Source organism: Cherax quadricarinatus, chromosome 5, assembly GCF_038502225.1.
Source record: "Cherax quadricarinatus isolate ZL_2023a chromosome 5, ASM3850222v1, whole genome shotgun sequence".
NCBI classification, from domain to species: domain Eukaryota; kingdom Metazoa; phylum Arthropoda; class Malacostraca; order Decapoda; family Parastacidae; genus Cherax; species Cherax quadricarinatus.
In genome coordinates, this window is record NC_091296.1 from 71,764,922 (window position 1) to 71,787,170 (window position 22,249).

A 22,249-nucleotide genomic window follows, 5' to 3' on the forward strand; every position below is an offset into this window, starting at 1 on the left:
TTGATTGTTTTGTCATGAATAAAAGAAAAAGTTGATAAACTTGCTCCAAAATCTCATTTTTTTTTTCTTTTTTTTTTTAACACATTGGCCATTTCCCACCGAGGCAGGGTGACCCATAAAGAAGAAATATTATCATTATCATTCACTCCATCACTGTCTTGCCAGAGGCATGCCAATACTACAGTTCAAAAATGCAACATACTTCCACCCCTCCTTCAGAGTGCAAGCCCTCTGCTTCCCACCTCCAGGACTTTAGTCCAGCTAACCAGTTTCCCTGAATCTCATCACAAACATTACCTTGCTCATACTCCAACAGCACATCAAGTTTTAAAAAACATTTGCCTCCATTTGCTCCTCTCTAACATGCTCATGCATCCACACAAAACCTTTACCCCCTCCCTCCAACCTTTCCTGAATGACTCCTACCCTACCTTCCTTCCACTACAAATTTATATGCCCTCCAAGTCATTCTATTGTGTTCCATCCTCTCTTAATGTCCAAACCACTTCAACAACCCCTTTTTAGCCCTCTGGATAATACTTTTAGTAACCCCACACCTCCTCCTATTCTCCAGGTTATAGATTCTCTGCATAATATTCACACCACACATTGCCCTCAGACATGACATCTCCACTTCCTCCAGCCACCTCGTCACTGCAATTTTCACCATCCTTGTATCATACCCATATAAGAGCGTTGGTACGACTATACTCTCATACATTGGCAGATATATACAGGAAAATAGATAGTTCAACTCTCATATTACTTTTGTATGTCATTTATATAAGCTAATTTAACCTCATAGTTATTAATTCTCCAAACCCAGCTTTATCTTTATTTTTGTTTTATATTCCAGGTGTTGCAGAGGGATCTACCTGGATTATTAAGAGCTGCTGAGTGCCTTAGAATAAAAGGTCTGGCAGTACCTGATGAAGCACCAACAAAGGAGGAACGTGATGTACCTCCCACAGAAATTGATCCCGACCCTCCTAAAAAGCGATCAAAATCAGACGAGTGCATAGACACCTTACCACTATCAGAAATACCTGTAACTCAGTCTGAACAATCAGATTACCCCTTGATATATCCTAATCAAGAAAATGGTGAATCCATAGATATTCCGGTAAATAGGTCAGGAAGTATTCAGAATAAATTACTCTCTATGTAGTGTTGCCACTTTAAACTATACAGTATACTGTGATTTGTTCTGAAATGTCTGTAGAAGAACCTTTTATACCTAATTATACATGATTAGCTCTTAATGAGTCTTAACTAATAGTGGTCTTAGCTTTCAATTATCCAGGTAATGACAGATGGCCTTAACCTTCAGCTGTCACTAATGATAATTTATCTTAGCCTTCAATTATCCTTAACCCTTAAACTGTCCAAACATAGATCTGCATTTTCACTGCCAGCACTCAGAATATTTTGAATTTTTTTTTTTTTTTAATTTATTAAAGAGGGCAATTTTCTGTGTGTGATAAGACCAAAAAAAAATTTAGGGTCAATACTTACCAAGATATAAGGTCACGAAATTGGCGCTGGATGCCCACCTGATGGCAACATGGAGTCCTGCCGCTTGCAGAAGTGTTGCCAATATGCCTTTTTTCTCGTTTTTATTTTATTTAATTTTTATGTGCTGATAATTACAGTTTATAGTAGTTCTTGTGATTTCATAGCCAATCTTTGTTCTGATGCTAATATTAAGTACTGAAATAGTACTCAAATAGTCACAAACACACTGGCAGGTGAACATTTTCACCTGTCTTGATCACATACTATTGTCTACAAATACAGTGGACCCCAAACTTACAATATTAATCCGTTCCTGAGAGCACATCGTAAGACGAAATTATCGTTTGTCGAATTAATTTTCCCCACAAGAAATAATGGAAATCAAATTAATTCGTTCCAGCCACCCCAAAGTATGAACAAAAATATTTTTACCACATGAAATATACATTTTCCTACACACAAAAAGGAGGATACATGCACAAAATATATATTGTGTAATGAAGAATAAATGACACCTTTATTGCAGATGTGGTGATGGGATGGGAGGAGGGGAGATGATGGAGGTTTATTAAATTTTGGAAGGGAAATCCCCTTCCATAAGGACTTTAGGTAGCAAGTCCTTTTCCAGGGTTACTTCCCTTCTTTTAAAGCCACTGGGAACAACTTGAGAGTCACTGGACCTCTCGCACCAAAAATCTGTCCATAGAGCTCTGTTCCTCGCGTTCCTTTAAGATTTTCCTAAAGTGGTTCACAACATTGTCCTTGTAATAGTCACCAGCACGGCTTGCTATAGCTGTGTCAGGGTGATTTTCGTCCATAAAGGTTTGCAGTTCAACCCACTTTGCACACATTTCCTTAATCTTTGAAGAAGGCAACTTCCTCAATTTCTCTCTCCCCTCCTCTGAAGCAATTTCCTCAGTTGTGGCCTCTTGCTGTTGCAGATGCTCTTGCAGCTCATTAGTGGTTAGTTCTTCATCGTTGTCCTCCACCAACTCTTCCACATCCTCCCCACTAACCTCCAACCCCATGGACTTTCTCAACTGTCAGAGGCTCCTCAGGGTTAGCCCCAAACCCTTCAAAATCCCTCTCTTCTACACATTCTGGCCACAATTTCCTCCAAGCAGAGTTCAAGGTCCTCTTAGTCACTCCCTCCCAAGCCTTACCTATAAGGTTTACACAATTGAGGATACTAAAGTGATCTTTCCAAAACTCTCTTAGGGTCAATTGAGTGTCTGAGGTCACTTCAAAACACTTTTGAAACATTGCTTTGGTGTACAGCTTTTTGAAATTTGAAATGACCTGCTGGTCCATGGGCTTGAGGAGAGGAGTGGTATTAGGAGGCAAGAATTTCACTTTAATGAAGCTCAAGTCCTCTGAAATTTGCTCTGCCAAGTCTGAAGGATGACCAGGAGCTTTCTCTAATACCAGGAGGCACTTAAGCTCCAATTTATTTTCCAGGAGGTAATTTTTCACAGTGGGGCCAAACACATGGTAAAACCAGTCATAGAAAAAGTCCCTAGTGACCCATGCCTTACTGTTTGCCCTCCATATCACACACAAATTAGCTTTGACGACATTGTTTTTCCTGAACACGCTGGGAGTTTCAGAGTGATACACGAGTAGAGGCTTCACTCTGCAATCACCACTAGCAGTCCTGGCAGTGCTTTTTCCTCCTGTGTAATGTAGGTCCTGTTTGGCATTTTCTTCCAAAACAGGCCTGTTTCATCACAATTAAACACTTGGGGTTTCAATCCTTCAGCCTCTATGTACCCCTGGAATTCCTGCACATATTTTTCAGCTGCATTTTTGTCCAAACTGGCAGCCTCACCATGCCTTATCACACTATGTATGCCACTACAATTCTTAAATCTCTCAAACCAACCTTTGCTGGCCTTAAATCCACTCACATCACCACTAGTTCCAGGCATTTTTTTAATTAAATCATCATGCAACCGCCTTGCCTTTTCACATATGATCGCATGAGAGATGCTATCTCTTGATATCTGTTTTTCGTTTATCCACACCAATAACAGTCTCTCAACATCTTCGAGTACTTGTGATCTGTGTTTCGTAAAGATACTTGCACCTTTCGCAACAACAGCTTCCTTGATTGCCTTTTTGTTGGCCAGGTTAGTAGTGATGGTTGACTGGGGTTTGGTGTACAACCTGGCCAGCTCAGAGGCACGTACTCCACTTTCAAACTTATTATCTGTTTCTTCATTTCAATAGTAATTTTCTGCCTTTTTACCACAGGGTTGGCACTAGAAGCTTCCTTTGGGCCCATGGTGGCTTATTTAGCAGTTACAAGCACTAAAAACACTGGAATAATGCAAAATGTTCCGAATGTATGCATGGAAGCGACCGCACTGGCTTGTAAACATTGGCACACTAACTGAAGGCAGGCCAACTGAGGCACACTCAGGCCAGCCAGACGCTGGACGCGTACGGGACGTACGGGACGAATGATGTAAGTCGAGTTTTTCACCGTAGGTCGGGGTCAAACTTTTACTCTGACAAGCATCGTAAGTCAGTTTTATCATAGGTTGAGGTCATCGTAAGTCGGGGGTCCACTGTATATACAAAATATTTATAGGTCATACCAATGTTTTAGAGATGCTGGAGTATACATGAAACTCCTTGAAGCACAGTATAAGACAAGTGTCACTCCACTGCTGACAGTGCAGCAGCAGAGTAACATTTGAGGATCGAGCACCACTCCAGGGAACCATGGCTTTATTTGTTTTCACTGTTACACACAAATATATCTCTATCAGTCTGTCTAGCTCTGTCTGTTTATCTGCCTTTCTGTCTACTTGTGTGTGTCTGTCTTCCTGTCCCTCTCTGCTTATCTATCTCAGAGAGCCGCTCATGAACCAATAGGTATTACACATGATGCAGAGTCGTCACGTCTGATTCCTGATCAAGTGAAAATATGTATTACTTGCCAGTCATGCTTATTATGTCTTATATCTACAAGCACAATATAGCACTTTGCATTTTTTGGGTTATCCTAGGTAATTTACACTATGTATGATAATTGTACTTATGTGTACCTGTGAGACAGAGACAGAGATAACATAAGAACATAAGAACGAAGGAACACTGCAGAAGGCCTACTGGCCCATGCGAGGCAGACAAAGATAGACAGACAGACAGAGACAGAAGCAGAGAGAGACAGCCAAAATCAATCAGCCTCCCACCCACCCACCCAGCCTGCTGAATATGTATTGTTCAAATTCAAATTCAAATTCAAAGTTTATTCTCTATAAGGATTACAATGCTGAGTTTACAGAATTTGGTTATTGTGTGGTTTATATGTAGTAAAATAATAATTACAGAGTGTACCACTAGAACACCTAGCATGGCTAGTCATTTCGTGCAGACTTAGCTTAATTCTTAATTTTAAAATATTACAAATTATGAGGTAAGTTGGTATTATGGCTAAGTGACTAAATACTAGTTTGTGAGTTTAGCAATGTGAATGCTTTTGTTTTGGCACAACATAGTTTCGGTATTGGAGTATCACAGGCCAACTTATGACTAGTTAGGATTCATTATTTTAAGATTGAGATTGATATTTCTGTTTATGGTCAAATGGGTGAGTGAGCGTAAGTGTGAACCACCAGGTGATATTCGTGTAATTAGTTGACAGGGTGTATCAGGGAGATAAGATGTTTTTTAATGGTAGTTTTGAAGGTGTTGAATGTGTCTGCAGTTCTAGAGTTTTCAGGTAGGGTGTTCCAGATTTTAGGGCCTTTGACATACATTGAATTTTTGTGAAGGTTTAGTCGGACACAGGGAATGTCATAGAGATGTTTGTGTCTGGTGTTATGCCTGTGGGTTCTGTCACAACTATCAAGAAAGCATATTAGGTCAAGATTAATATTGGAATTTAAGGTCCTGTAGATGTAGATTGCACAGTAGTAAGTATGGATGTACTGAACAGGGAGTAAGTTTAGATCTATGAAGAGTGGGGGGGGGGGGGTTGCCAGGGATGGGATTTAGTGATTATTCTTACTGCTGTTTTGTTGGGTTATTATTGGCTTTAGGTGTGTTGCTGCAGTTGAACCCCAAGCACAGATAGCATAGGTGAGGTATGGATATATAAGTGAATGGTATAGTGTGAGAAGGGCAGTTTGCGGCACGTAGTATCGTGTCTTGGAGAGGATCCCAACCGTTTTGGATACTTTTTTGGTTATGTGTTGGATATGGGTGCTGAAATTCAGGTTGTTGTCGAGGTATAGGCCTAGAAATTTGCCCTCATTATGTCTGGCAATTAGAGTGTTGTCGATCTTAATGTTAATTTGCGCAACTCCTGCTCTGCTACCAAACATAATGTAGTAGGTTTTGTCAGTGTTAAGCATAAGTTTATTGGCTGTCATCCAAGTTGATATTTTGATCAGCTCCTCGTTAACAATGGTGGCAAGATTAGGGTGAGAGATGACATAAGTCGTGTCATCAGCAAAGAGAATGGGGTTCAGTTGTTGAGATACGTTTGGAAGATCATTGATGTATATGAGGAAGAGCAGGGGACCAAGGACACTTCCCTGCAGAACTCCAGTATCAAGTGGCTGTGTTGTTGATGCTGTGTCTTTAATGGTGACATACTGATACCTATTAGTAAGGTAAGATTTGAAATATGCAAGTGCATGGCCTCTTATACCATAATGGTCAAGTTTGTGGAGTAGGATGCCGTGGTCTACTATGTCAAAAGCTTTTCTTAGGTCAATAAAAATTCCTAGTGGATATTCCTTATTTTCCATTGCTGTGTAAAGCAGATCTTGCATTTTTATGATTGCATCGTTAGTGCTTTTATTTTTTCTGAATCCAAATTGGCAGGGGTTGAGTATGTTTTGTGCCATTATAAATGAATATAGTCTCCTGTGCACGAGTTTTTCAAAGATTTTGGATAGCAATGATAAGTTTGATATTGGCCTATAGTTGTTTAAATCTGTAGGGTCACCACCTTTATGTATTGGTGTAACCCTTGCCGTCTTGAGTAGTTTTGGGAAGGTGCTAGTTTCTAGTGACTTGTTAAAAAGTAATGAGATAGCATGCGAAAGGACATGGGCTGCTCGCTTGTACAATAATGGTGGGACATGAGACAGATTCCCTGAGTTATTTTTAAGTGACTTTATAATCTCGGTGACTTCCGTGGGCTCAGTTGGTGCAAGATAGAAGGAATTTGGGAAATTCCCATCTAGGTAGTCCCCGGCATGGGCATAGGTACGTGGGATTTTATTGGCGTGATTAGATCCTATGGTTGAGAAGAAGTCGTTTATCTTGTTAGCTGTGTCAGTGGGATGCAGTGGTGTTTCATTAGGTTTAGTTAGGACAATATTCTTGTTTTTTTTCAGTTTGTGGGTCCCTAGAATCTGAGAGAGTGTTTTCCAGGTCATTTTTATATCTCTTGTGTCAGTGAATCTACTGGAGTAGTATAGTTGTTTGGCTTTCTTTATTACTTTGGTGAGAACTGATGAATAGTGTTTAAGAATATCTTTATGTATTAAGCCCTGTCTATATTGCTTTTCATATTGATGTTTCTTGTCAATGGATTTCAGAATGGTGCTGGTTAGCCATGGGCAACCAAGCCGTTTGTTTGTGATCTGTTTCGTTTTTATAGGACAATGTTTGTTGTATAGTCTAAGTATTTTGTTAAGAAAAACGTCTGTCCAGTCATCAATACCATTAGCCTTGGAGAATTCTGTAAGCCAGTCAACAGTCTCTAGGTCAGCTGTGAACTTCCTTATTGAGGCCTCGTCATGGAGTCTAAATGAAACTTTGTTGTATTCAAGTGATGGTTTACTAATGTTTGTCAAGAGGAAGGTAGGGTAGTGGTCTGTAGTGCTATCTGTGATTATCCCTGATTTAAGGGGGGCTAGTATATTGGTCCATATGTGGTCTATTATGGTTGCACTTGTCTCAGTGAGCCTGGTTGGTATAGTTATTGATGGTATGAGAAGTGTGTTGTTCATATTGTTGATGAAATCAGTTACAGGCTGATCATCTAGTAGGCCAAGGTTGATGTTGAAGTCTCCAGCTAAGAGAAGGTGGTGCTTATTCATTTGTCGGTGTGTTATTAGTGTCTTTAATTGTTAGGTAAGACACATGTGCAACAGTTAGGTATCTTTATTTCGAAACGTTAAGCCTACACAGTAGGCTTCTGCAGTCGAGTACAGAAAAGTTGATAGAAGCAGAAGATACTGCTTCTATGGAACAATACTCTTCTCCAGACTGAGGGACTGACCACCTCAAAACTTTAAGGGTGATGGACTGATTACATCGTCTTCAAGTATCTTCTGCTTCTATCAACTTTTCTGTACTCGACTGAAGAAGCCTACCGTGTAGGTGAAACGTTTCGAAATAAAGATACCTAACTGTTGCATATGTGTCTTACCTAACAACCTGTCGGTATTTTATGCCATTTTAATGAATATATATTACACATGTTCTAGAATTGTTTCTCTTTACTTAGGGCATAGGTTATAGGACATTCTGGCAGGATGACACTACCAGTGGTATCAAAATTGAAAGGATGTTGCACATGGGTTATTATCCAGTTTTCTTATGTTTCCTTGACCATTTGTGGCCACATCCATCTCAAAGCCACTAAACTCAGGGTCAGTATCCCTTTCCTTTTAACCCTTTGAGGGTCCGTCCCGTAGATCTACGGCTTTACGTTCAGGGTCCAAACCGTAGATCTACGTCATGAGCTCAGCTCGCTCTGATAAACTGTGAGTGGTACATTTGGGCCTAGATATGAGAGAATACATCTATGTGGTATGTGTGCACCACATAAAACAGATCCTGCAGCATGTTGTGTATAATGAGAGAAAAAAACTGAAATCATGATTTTTCGATTTAAACAGCGACTTTGCAGTGTTTTTTCGTAAGTTTTTTATAGTTGTATTTGCGATTTCTTGGTCTCATTTGATAGAATGGAAGACATATTACAGAAATAGAGATGATTTTGATTGGTTTTAGCACTGGAAATGGCTTGAAACTGAGCTCAAAGTAGCAGACATGTTAAATTTTTGCCGATATTCAAGAGTAAACAAACGACCTCACACGTCTACTACACACCAGCTGGTGGGTCTAATATGCATTCACAAATATGGTGATGATATTTATACAATTATTACAATATTGCATAACAGTAAATCTTCTATTTTTTGGTGTGAATAAAAATTCATTATGTGAATAAAAAATCAAAATGGAATTTATTTGTAAAGCCTCAAAACGTAACTAATGAACAGAGGAAATGTTAGTTTAGTTCCAGGAATACCTACATTGTTTATTCTGGACCCTATTTTGAAATTGGAATATTTTGAACTTTGTGTTAAATTGGCCAAATTAACAATCTCCAATCACTTTAATTTGTAGTTGAAACAGTTGACTTGGCGATTTCTTGTGCTCAATCGATAGAATAGAAGTAATACTAGTGAAATAGCTAAGAATTTGGTTGACTGGAATAATGTAATTGGCCTTAAATGGGAGTCAAAGTTGGCAAAATCGCCTATTCGTAAATATCGCTGACACATCAAAATTCGCGAGAGCATAATTTTGTCAGTTTTCCATCAAATTTCGTACTTTTTGTTTTATTACCTTCACAAAAAGATTCTCTACCATTTCATAAGAAAAAATAACAAATTTTTTTTTTGAAAATTCTTGGACACTGGGGCACCACTTCAGATTTGGGCCTTGGACCCTGAAGGGGTTAAAAAGGGAGTGTTAATATGACATGGCATCAGTGAATCCCTGGTGGTAAGATAAGATAAGATAAGATTTCATTCAGATTTTTAACCCCGGAGGGTTAGCCACCCAGGATAACCCAAGGAAGTCAGTGCGTTATTGAGGACTGTCTAACTTATTTCCATTGGGGTCCTTGACCTTGTCCCCCAGGATGCGACCCACACCAGTTGACTAATACCCAGGTACCTATTTGCTGCTAGGTGAACAAGACAACAGGTGTAAGGAAATGTGTTGAAATGCTTCCACCCGCCAGGAATCGAACCCGGGCCCTCTATGTGTGAAGCGGGAGCTTTAGCCACCAGGCCAGCGGGCCACGCTGTTTGCTCTAGCTGGCGCTCGGTTGAACTGGTGCTCCCACACGGTACTGAGTGGTCCCCAATTTTTTTAATACTGTACACACCGAGTGTTAAGACTCATTCTGTAATGACCAGGCATCTGAGGCCAATCATTCCAAATTTGGAGGCAGGAAAAATAAAGCGTTGATCTACGTTTGGAATGGTAAGTGACCCTAGCCTTCAACCATGTTCATTGATAGGTGGTTAGCCTTCAGTTAATTTCATCAGTAGGTGGTTAAGATTTTTTTTTGTTTTTTGTTTTGTTTTTTGTTTTAGCCTCCAGCTATCCTTAACCCTTGACCCTTAAACGGTCCAAATGTATATATACGTTCTCTCACGTAGCGCCCCAAATTTTTTGAGAAAAAAAAAATCTTGTTTTTTAATCGGAAAAAAGAGCATATGGTACCCAGACGTCCCCAATTTTTTTCATATGGTGCACAGTGAGTGCGCACACCTATTCTCTCATGTCTAAGCTACTCAGGCTTATCATGCCAATGTTGAATGAATGACAAAGGAAACGTATATATATGTTTGGGGCACTACGCGAGAGAATGTATATATACGTTTGAACCATTTGAGGGTTAAACTGCCTAAACGTAGATCTATGTTTTCACTGCCAGTGCTCCGAATATTTTGAATTTTTTTTATTAATTAAAAAGGGCAATTTTTTTGTGTGTAATAAGACCAAAAAAGAACATTTTAGGACCAGTACTTACTGAGATATAATTCTGCAAAATTGGTGCTGGATGCCCACCTGATGGCAACATCGAGCCCTGCTACTTGCAGAAGTGTTGCCGATATACCTTTTTATCTCATTTTTATTTTAATTTATATAATTTTTATGTTCTGATAATTACAATTTATAGTAGTTCTTGTGATTTCACAGCCAATCTTTGTTCTGACACTAATATTAGGTACTCAAATAGTCACAGACACACCGACAGGTGAACATTTTCACTTGCCTTTGTCATTTACTATTGTCTAGAAATATATACAAAGTATTTATAGGTCTCAGCAATGTTCTAGATATGCTGGAGTATACAATGGTACCTTGACTTATAAGTGCCCCAACTTACGAGTTTTCCAAGTTACGTGCCGTCGCTCGGTCGATCTTTTGCCTTGAGTTGCGAGCCAAAATTCAAGTTACGAACGAGCTTCAGATATGCTGCCACTCACAGGAGACAGGAAATATCAAAAACCTCGATAATGACCACTGTATAACATCCTTTCAATTTTCATACCACTGGTAGTGTCATCCTGCCAGAATGTTCTATAACATATGTCCTAAGTAAAGAGAAACAATTCTGGAACATGTGTAATATATGTTCGGCAGGCTGGCTGTTTGGGTGGACAGTTGGCTGATTTCCTTTGGTTGTCTCTGTCTCCTTCTGCCTGTCTATATCTAAATCTGTCTATCTGTGTCTCTATATCTGTCTCTGTCTATCTCTATCTCTGTACACGTAAATACAGTTATACATAGTGTAAATTACCTAGGATAACCAAAAAATCCAGATAATGTTATACTATGCTTGTAGATATAAGGCATAATAAGTATGACTGGCAAGTAATACACATTTCCACTTGTTCAGGAATCAGACTTGACCGATTCTGCATCATGTGTAATACCTGTTGGTTCATGAGTGACTCTCTCTCTGAGACAGAGACAAGTAGGGAGACAGGAAGACAGATAAGCAGAGACAGAGATAGACAGACAAATACAGATAGAAACAGACAGATAGACAGACATGTTTATTTGTAACAGTGAAAAATAAATCCAAGGCAGTGAACGATCATCAAATGTCACTCCACGAGTGACACTCCACTGGTAGTGGAGTGACAGACAGATAGACAGAAACAAACAGATAGAAAGACATGTTTATGTGTAACAGTGAAAAAGCCAAGGCAGTGCACGCTCATCAAATGGCACTCCACTGCTGCATTGTCAGCAGTGGAGTGACTCATCTTACACCGTGCTTCAAGGAGTTTCATATATACTCCAGCATTTCTGAAACATTGCTGGGACTTGGCAAAAATGGCAAAAATCATTTCTTATTTATAAATACATTTTTCTTATTTAAAAAACCCATAATAAAAAAATTGGTTTTTTTTTGGGGGGGCTGGAACGGATTAATGGCATTTCAATTAATTTCAGTGAGGAAAATTTATTTGACCCTTGACCAGCGATGGCGTCGATTAACGATAAATCCGACCAGCGATACATTTTAACCCAAAAATTTTGCCTCGACTAGCGCTAAAAAATTCGACTCGACCAACACTATTCGTTCCGTCTGAGATGCGTCCACTTCTGGCCAGTGTTTACAAGCCAGCCAGCCACCGTGGTCGCTTCCAAGCATACAATCGGAATATTTCATATTATCACAGCCTTTTTAGTGATTGCACTTGCAAAATAAGTCACCATGGGCCCCAAGAAAGCTTCTAGTGCCAACCCTACAGCAAAAAGGGTGAGAATTACTATGGATATGAAGAAAGAGATCATTGCTAAGTATGAAAGTGGAGTGCGTGTGTCTGAGCTGGCCAGGTTGTACACAAAACCCCAATCAACCATCGCTACTATTGTGGCCAAGAAAACGGCAATCAAGGAAGCTGTTCTTGCCAAAGGTGCAACTATGTTTTCGAAACTGAGATCGCAAGTGATAGAAGATGTTGAGAGACTGTTATTGGTGTGGATAAACGAAAAACAGATAATAGGAAATAGCATCTCTCAAGAGATCTTATGTGAAAAGGCTAGGAAGTTGCATGAGGATTTAATTAGAAAAATGCCAGCAACTAGTGGTGATGTGAGTTTAAGGCCAGCAAAGGTTGGTTTGAGAGATTTAAGAATCGTAGTGGCATACATAGTGTGATAAGGCATGGTGAGGCTGCCAGTTTGGACCAAACTGGCAGCCTCAAATATGTGCAGGAATTCAAGGAGTACATAGACAGTGAAGAATTGAAACCTGAACAAGTGTTTAATTGTGACACTGACAATATTGTGAAACACTTTAGGAATGTCATAAAGGAACGGGAGGTACAGGCCTCTATGGACAGATATGTTGTGCGACAGAGGTCCAGTGACTCAAGCTGGTCCTAGTGGCATTAAAAGAAGAAGGGAAGTAACCCCGAAAAAGGACTTGCCACCTCAAGTCCTAATGGAAGGGGATTCCCCTTCTAAACACTAAGAAGATCAACACTCTCCCCTCCTCCCATCCCATCAATCGTCACCAGATCTTCAATAAAGGTAAGTGTCATGTAACTGTGCATGTCTTCTTCAGTTTGTGTGTATTAAAATTAATATTTCATGTGGTAAAAATTTTTTTTTTCAATACTTTGGGGTGTCTTGCACGGATTAATTTGATTTCCATTATTTCTTATGGGGAAAATTAACTTGACTAACGATTATTTTGATTAACGATGAGCTCTCAGGAACGGATTAATATCGCTGGTTGAGGGTCCACTGTACGAGCAAATTGAGTTATGAGCTGGGTCATGGAACAAATTCAGCTCATAAGTCAAGGTACCACTGTATATGAAACTCCTTGAAGCATGGTGTTAAGACGAGTGTCACTAAACTGCTGATGGTGCAGCAGTGAAGTGACACTTAATGAACGTGCAATGCTCCAGGGGACTTTATTTGTTTTCGCTGTTACACATGAACATGTGTGTCTGTCTGTCTGTCTGTCTAGGTCTGCTTATCTGTCTTTCTGCTTGCCTGTGTGTCTGTCTTTCTATCTGCCTGTGTGTGTGTCTGTCTTTCTGTCTGTCTGTGTGTGGGTGTGGGTCTTACTGTCTGCATGTGTGTGTGTGTTTCTGTCTGCCTGTATGTGTCTGTCTCAGAGAGCGGCTCATAAACCAACAGGTATTACACACAATGCAGAGTCGTTACTTCTGATTCCGAATCAAGTGAAAATGCGTATTACTTGCCAGTCATGCTTATTATGCCTTATATCTACAAGCACTGTATACCACTTTGCCTGGAATTTTTGGGTTATGCTAGGTAATTTACACTATGTATAATTGTACGTACTACTTATACCTGTGAGAGAGACAGAGACAGAGAGATATAGACAGACAGAGATATACACAGACAGAGATCTAGACAAACAGATGTAGACAGAGACACAGACAGAGAGACAGTCAAAGTCAGTCAGCCAGCTAGCCAGCCAGCCAGCCAGCCAGCCAGCCAGCCAGCCAGCCAGCCAGCCAGCCAGCCAGCCAGCCAGCCAGCCAACCAGCCACCCAGCCAGCAGGCCATCCAGCCGGCCAGCTGGTCAGCCTGCTGAATACGTATTACAGGTGTTCCAGAATTGTTTCTCTTTGCTTAGAGCATAGGTTGTAGGACATTCTGGCAAGATAATACTACCAGTGGTATCAGAAATGAAAGGATGTTGCACATGGGTTATTATCGAGGTTTTTGATATTTCCTCGACCACTTGTGGCCACATCCACCTCAAAGCCACTACACTCTGGGTCAGCGTCACGTTCCTCTTAAAAGGGAAGTGTTAATACGACACATGACATCAATGAATCCCTGGTGTTTGACACGCTATTTGCTCTAGCTGGCACTCAGTTGAACTGGTGCTCCCACAAGGTACTAAGTGGTCCCAGAATTTTTTTAATACTGCACACACCGAGTGTTAAGACCCATTCTATACTGACCAGGTATCTCAGGCCAATCATGCCAAATTTGAAGGCAGGAAAAATGGAACATTGATCTACATTTGGAGTGCTAGTGGTAGGTAGCTAGCCTTCAGCTATTCCCAGTGATAGGTGGCTATCCTTCATGTATTCTCTTTGATAGGTAGATAGCCTACAGCTGTCCTCAGTGATAGGTGGTTAACTTGAGTTCTGTGTAGAGCTTTATCAAGCTCTACCCAGAGCTTTGTTGTGACAATTTCTTTTGTGTAGAGCTTTATCAAAAGTTGCTCTTTATCTCTTTTCTTCAGTACTGTCAGCAGCATGCCTCTGTTTCTAATAATATTCAGTGCAATTCTGTATTGTTACATTTAAGGAAACTAATTAGGATCTTCATTTTTAGGTTCAACCTTTTGCTGACCCTGGGAATGTCGTTAAAGAAGAAGTAAAATTAGAAAATGAGTTACACGAGGACAGTACAATTAATACAAGTATAATTGCACCAGAAAGTCAAGTATATAATTCACCAGGAATTGTTTCTGCCCACCAACAAATAATACAGGTAAAGAAACTTTGTAAAGATATGATCCTTAGTAAAAACTAAGATGACAGTCTTATAAACATTGTAATGTATCTTATTTTACATTGTGTAAATATACCTATGAAACTGTGAAGTTCATCTGTCACTTCTTATCAGTATGAAAGAGTAATTAAACAGTTTAGAGAAAAATGTTTTAGCTAGATCATTTTTATTAATGTAGCACCAAGTACAGTAGGGCCCCACTTTTATGTCAGGTTAAGTTCCAGGCTACCGCCGTAAAGTGTAACACCATTTTTTCCACTTATAAATGCATGTAAATGCCAGATAAGTTAACACTAACATGTATTAAGTTAACAGTAGTACTGGGCATTAAAAACAGTAAAAAGTAAAATACATATGTACACAGTACACTCATTACTTACCTTAAAATATTTGTAGTCTTAATGTAGGGTGAGAGGTGAGTAGTATTTATTGTAGGAAGTCAGGAGTGGTAGGGGATGGTAGCTGTGGAAAATTTTTTACATAATTTTCCTAAAGGTGGAACATATAAATGAATAATATAATAATTGCGTATTAAAATGTGATGCTATTTGGACCCTTCGAGAAGTTTTAAGTGAAGGGGGGTGTGGAAGAGCCAGAGAGTGACATGGACAAGAGACGCCATATTGAATTTAATGTGTGAACACTGGACCAAGTTGTGCAATGTAATCAGGTGTTCTCGAAGGTCAATTGGGGTTTTTCTGCCTGAATTTGTACTTAGGAACTTGTGTTAATTTCCCCTGCTGAAGTATTGGGACAGGAAATTTGCAGGACCTCGAGAATTATGTGTGGGTGGTGGAAAATAAGGGAACATCACTCACAGGGATGTACACCATTAGTCCTTTCATTTAGATCTCTTGCTGGCCAGTGTTAGGCAGGTGTTGTGGTGTGATCCATCTACAGAAATTGGATGGTAAGTGTGAATACCAATTATATTTTGTGTACCCAACAAGCCAAATCACTTACAGTCCACAACTTCAATTTACCAGAGTAGCTGGTTTTAATATTATAATTATTAATGTCAGGTCTAGCTTTATAATTATTATAATTAAATGTCAGATCTAGCTTTTGGTAGGTAGTGGGCATCGAAGGAGCTATAGTTCAGCGACCTGCTGTGACAAAAGTCCCACTTACCTCACTCAAATTACTTGCAGGCAATAATTCAGGTAAGACCCTGTAAGCCTCCTGCAGGTGATTTGCTCACATATAATAATAATAATTTTCGCAGTAACCCACCTGGCTACCACACCTACACATAATATACGATATTTAAAGCAGCCCAGAGCTATAAAGTACACATACAGTACACTCACTACTTACCTTAAAATATGTGTAGTCGTAATATAGGGCGAGAGGTAAGTATTTATTGTAGAAAGTCTGGTGTGGTAGGTCCTACACCAGCTACCATACCTACATGAAATATATGTCTTAAATTTAAAGCACCCCAGAGCGATTATTATTATTATTACCATTGACATTCCTTGTTCACCGAGTTTAATCATTTCTGATAACTACCCTTAGATTCCATTGTAAACGAGAGAGAATGAGTAAACGAGAGAGAGAACAAGTAAGCGAAAGATAAGGAGTTGCCAAGAATTGTAAACAAGCACATGCTTATTAATGCCTGTCAAATTTTGGCTCAAACACTTACATATTCATGAATTGGTGAAGCATTTACCCCATAATACAAACACTTACATTGTGTACAAATTGTCTTCATGTTAGTGCAGTAGAATAAATAAGCAGCTATGAGTGAAAACATACAAAAGGAATAATTTTCTACAGTTACCCCCAGTAATACTATATCGTACACATTTTCTCTGGTGTTGGACCAGAGAAAACATAATTCTTGCCGTCATTTCAACAAGCCATCCAGCTTCCACATCTCATATTTATGTTAACTTTATTCTACTGTGGGTGTATGTATCATGTTTATGTTATGTAGCATGTTTCTTATATAATTTTGAAAAATATCATAGAGTGATTAATGAAAATTTCTATATTAACGTAATATACAACATTTAAAGCGCCCCATAGTGATTATTATTATTAATATTATTATTATTATTAATAATATGGTGTCTTCAAGACTAGTGAGACACCAGAAATTTACACACGGTGCATGCCAGCACAGTGTGTAAATTTCTTTAGGTACAGGTACACATAAGTATAATTCTTCTTCTTTCTTTCAACAAACCGGCTGTATCCCACCGAGGCAGGGTGGCCCAAAATGAAAAACAAAAGTTTCTCTTTTTAAATTTAGTAATTTATACAGGAGAAGGTTTTACTAGCCCCTTGCTCCCAGCATTTTAGTCGCCTCTTACAACACGCATTGCTTACAGAGGAAGAAATCTGTTCCACTTCCCCATGGAGATAAGAGGAAATAAACAAGAACAAGACCTAGAAAGAAAATAGCAGAAAACCCAGAGGGGTGTGTGTATATATATGCTTGTACCTGTATGTGTAGTGTGACCTAAGTGTAAGTAGAAGTAGCAAGACGTACCTGAAATCTTGCATGTTTATGAGACAGAAAAAAAGACACCAGCAATCCTACCATCATGTAAAACAATTAAAGGCTTTCATTTTACACTCACTTGGCAGGACGGTAGTACCTCCCTGGGCGGTTGCTGTCTACCAGCCTACTACCTAGGATAAGTATAATTATTAGAGTATATATAAAATATGCAATAACTTTAAAACATTTGAAATTTTGGAAAGTTTCTAGACATAATGGAGAGGTGCAGAGCTCACAGATGATGTAAACAAATGAGTGGCACACCTCCGTATTAGCAAGTCATGTAGAGCAGGTCATAATTTGAAATGTCCGTGTTAACGAAATGCTGTAAAGTGGGGCCCTACTGTAATTAATGTGTGGTGTGAATATGAGTGATCAGAGGTTGGTACATTGGTAAGAAAGATATAATTCAGGAAAGAAGAGTTTTTGTTGAAACCAAGAGAGTGTATACATCTGAAGTGGATGGAAGGCAGGGTGTGAAAAAGACTTTGAGAGGTAGGGGCTTGAGCACTGAACAAGCATGTGTGTGTTAGATTAGAATGAGTAGAAACAGATGGATTTAGGGATTTGATGTGCTATTTGAGTGTGAAGGGAGTCAGGGAAAAGTGATTAGCCAATCATGACTTCTGGAGATCGGAAGCACAGTACCGGCACTCTAAATAATGGGTGGGAATATTGCAATTCAGTAAGTAATTAGTACAGTGGACCCCCGCTTAACGATCACCTCCAAATGCGACCAATTATGTAAGTGTATTTATGTAAGTGCGTTTGTACGTGTATGTTTGGGGGTCTGAAATGGACTAATCTACTTCACAATATTCCTTATGGGAAAAAATTCGGTCAGTACTGGCACCTGAACATACTTCTGGAGTGAAAAAAGTTCGTTAACCGGGGGTCCACTGTAATGTGAGTGCTCTAGGAAATAAGTAAGGTTAAGGGCATTTTCCTTCTCTAGATCACCCTACTTACCTTGGTAAGTAGTAACTATTGTTTTAATTTTATTTATCCTATTGTCATCCTGCTTTGCAGTTGTATGGTCAATACACGTTCAATAAAATCATTCAGAAATTCTCCTCATACTCTACTTGCAGGAGCCTTTACGACGGTGGAGCCAACCTGAAAGCAGTCTTCAGAATACTCCTAGTTTCCCCATTGGTTTGCCAAACTCTCTACCTGATCCTAATATGGTAAAGTAAAATTTGGTTATTTAAAGCAATTACAATACCATTATTTATACTGTACTGGTAATCAGGCCCAATGCAACTGTTAGGCAAGTAAAAGCTTAATAAATTCATGAAACTATGTAAGTAAACAAACATGTTTCAGCAATGGGAAGTGAAAAATCTTGGTCTGCTGACTCACATCCCTGTTATCACAGCTGTCTTTGGAAATGTCTTTTGGGGATGAAGAAAGAGAAGAAGAAATCAGGATTCCATGTAGCAGTTTAGCTCATTAAATTTGTCTCCAACTGCATCATAATTGATTTTCTTCAAATGTGTTGCAGTGTACAGATATAATTTATGTACATCTACTGTATATATAGGTGTACATAAAATGTTGTAGGTAGTAGGTTGGTAGACAGCAACCATCCAGGGAGGTACTACCGTCCTGCCAAGTGAGTGTAAAACGAAAGCCTGTGATTGTTTTACATGATGGTAGGATTGCTGATGTCTTTTGTCTGTCTCATAAATATGCAAGATTACAGGCATGTCTTGCTACTTCTGCTTACACTTAGGTCACACTACACATACATGTACACATTTATTTATACACACTCATCTGAGTTTTCTTTGATTTTATCTTAATAGTTCTTGGTTTTATCTTAATAGTTCTTGGTATTACTTTTCCTTTTATATCCATGGGGAAGTGGAATAAGAATCTTTCCTCCGTAAGCCATGCGTGTTGTAAAAGTCAACTAAAATGCCGGGAACAATGGGCTAGTAACCCCTTTTCCTGTAAAGATTACTAAAAAGAATAAGAAGAAGGAAATTTTCAAAGTGGGAAGTCTGAATGTGCGTGGATGTTGTGCAGATGATAAGAAAGAGATGATTGTGGATGTTATGAATGAGAAGAAGCTGGATGTCCTGGCTTTAAGTGAAACAAAGCTGAAGGGGGTGGGAGAGTTTCAGTGGAGAGGAATAAATGGGATTAGGTCAGGGGTTTCAAATAGAGTTAGAGCTAAAGAAGGAGTAGCAATAATGTTGAAGGATAAGCTATGGCAGGATAAAAGGGATTATAAATGTATTAATTCAAGGATTATGTGGAGTAAAATAAAGATTGGATGTGAAAAGTGTGTTATAATAAGCGTGTATGCACCTGGAGAAGAGAGAAGTGTAGAGGAGAGAGAGAGATTTTGGGAAAAGTTGAGTGAATGCGTGGGGAGTTTTGAATCAAGTGTGAGAGTAATGGTGGTTGGGGATTTCAATGCTAAAGTGGGTAAAAATGTTATGGAGGGAGTAGTAGGTAAATTTGGGGTGCCAGGGGTAAATGTAAATGGGGAGCCTTTAATTGAGCTATGTGTAGAAAGAGATTTGGTAATAAGTAAGATATATATTTTATGAAAAAGAGGATAAATAAATATACAAGGTATGATGTAGCACGTAATGAAAGTAGTTTATTAGATTATGTATTGGTGGATAAAAGGTTGATGGGTAGGCTCCAGGATGTACATGTTTATAGAGGGGCAACTGATATATCGGATCATTATTTAGTTGTAGCTACAGTTAGAGTAAGAGGTAGATGGGAAAAGAGGAAGGTGGCAACAACAAGTAAGAGGGAGGTGAAAGTGTATAAACTAAGGGAGGAGGAAGTTCGGGTGAGATATAAGCGACTATTGGCAGAAAGGTGGGCTAGTGCAAAGATGAGTAGTGGGGGGGTTGAAGAGGGTTGGAATAGTTTTAAAAATGCAGTATTAGAATGTGGGGCAGAAGTTTGTGGTTATAGGAGGGTGGGGGCAGGAGGAAAGAGGAGTGATTGGTGGAATGATGAAGTAAAGGGTGTGATAAAAGAGAAAAAGGTAGCTTATGAGAGGTTTTTACAAAGCAGAAGTGTTATAAGAAGAGCAGAGTATATGGAGAGTAAAAGAAAGGTAAAGAGAGTGGTGAGAGAGTGCAAAAGGAGAGCAGATGATAGAGTGGGAGAGGCACTGTCAAGAAATTTTAATGAAAATAAGAAAAAATTTTGGAGTGAGTTAAACAAGTTAAGAAAGCCTAGGGAAAGTATGGATTTGTCATTTAAAAACAGAGTAGGGGAGTTAGATGGGGAGATGGAGGTATTAGGTAGATGGCGAGAATATTTTGAGGAACTTTTAAATGTTAAGGAAGAAACAGGCAGTAATTTCATGCACTGGTCAGGGAGGTATACCATCTTTTAGGAGTGAAGAAGAGCAGAATGTAAGTGTGGGGGAGGTACGTGAGGCATTACGTAAAATGAAAGGGGGTAAAGCAGCTGGAACTGATGGGATCATGACAGAAATGTTAAAAGCAGGGGGGGATATAGTGTTGGAGTGGTTGGTACTTTTGTTTAATAAATGTATGAAAGAGGGGGAGGTACCTAGGGATTGGCGGAGAGCATGTATAGTCCCTTTATATAAAGGGAAAGGGGACAAAAGAGACTGTAAAAATTATAGAGGAATAAGCTTACTGAGTATACCAGGAAAAGTGTACGGTAGGGTTATAATTGAAAGAATTAGAGGTAAGATTGCTGATGAGCAAGGAGGTTTCAGAGTGGGTAGGGGATGTGTAGATCAAGTGTTTACATTGAAGCATATATGTGAACAGTATTTAGATAAAGATAGGGAAGTTTTTATTGCATTTATGGATTTAGAAAAGGCATTTGATAGAGTGGATAGAGGAGCAATGTGGCAGATGTTGCAAGTATATGGAATAGGTGGTAAGTTATTAAATGCTGTAAAGAGTTTTTATGAGGATAGTGAGGCTCAGGTTAGGGTGTGTAGAAGAGAGGGAGACTACTTCCCGGTAAAAGTAGGTCTTAGACAGGGATGTGTAATGTCACCATGGTTGTTTAATATATTTATAGATGGGGTTGTAAAGGAAGTAAATGCTAGGGTGTTCGGGAGAGGGGTGGGATTAAATTTTGGGGAATCAAATTCAAAATGGGAATTGACACAGTTACTTTTTGCTGATGATACTGTGCTTATGGGAGATTCTAAAGAAAAATTGCAAAGGTTAGTGGATGAGTTTGGGAATGTGTGTAAAGGTAGAAAGTTGAAAGTGAACATAGAAAAGAGTAAGGTGATGAGGGTGTCAAATGATTTAGATAAAGAAAAATTGGATATGAAATTGGGGAGGAGGAGTATGGAAGAAGTAAATGTTTTCAGATACTTGGGAGTTGACGTGTCGGCGGATTGATTTATGAAGGATGAGGTTAATCATAGAATTGATGAGGGAAAAAAGGTGAGTGGTGCATTGAGGTATATGTGGAGTCAAAAAACGTTATCTATGGAGGCAAAGAAGGGAATGTATGAAAGTATAGTAGTACCAACACTCTTATATGGGTGTGAAGCTTGGGTGGTAAATGCAGCAGCGAGGAGACGGTTGGAGGCAGTGGAGATGTCCTGTTTAAGGGCAATGTGTGGTGTAAATCTTATGCAGAAAATTCGGAGTGTGGAAATTAGGAAAAGGTGTGGAGTTAATAAAAGTATTAGTCAGAGGGCAGAAGAGGGGTTGTTGAGGTGGTTTGGTCATTTAGAGAGAAGGATCAAAGTAGAATGACATGGAAAGCATATAAATCTATAGGGGAAGGAAGGCGGGGTAGGGGTCGTCCTCGAAAGGGTTGGAGAGAGGGGGTAAAGGAGGTTTTGTGGGCAAGGGGCTTGGACTTCCAGCAAGCGTGCGTGAGCGTGTTAGATAGGAGTGAATGGAGACGAATGATACTTGGGACCTGACAATCTGTTGGAGT

At 39.3% G+C, this 22,249-nt stretch overlaps 1 protein-coding gene across 4 annotated transcripts in view; it reads left to right on the forward strand.

Annotated features, from left to right (window-relative positions):
* The window catches only part of LOC128684995 (zinc finger and BTB domain-containing protein 14), a 71,713-nt gene that overhangs the window by 25,901 nt on the left and 23,563 nt on the right, over positions 1-22,249 (forward strand). For all 4 annotated transcript variants that reach the window (XM_070104070.1, XM_070104048.1, XM_070104056.1 and 1 more), the window contains 3 exons: positions 857-1,123; positions 14,638-14,796; positions 18,421-18,516. In XM_070104070.1, the coding sequence (XP_069960171.1) occupies positions 857-1,123; positions 14,638-14,796; positions 18,421-18,516 (522 nt within the window). The remainder of the gene's footprint in view (positions 1-856; positions 1,124-14,637; positions 14,797-18,420; positions 18,517-22,249) is intronic.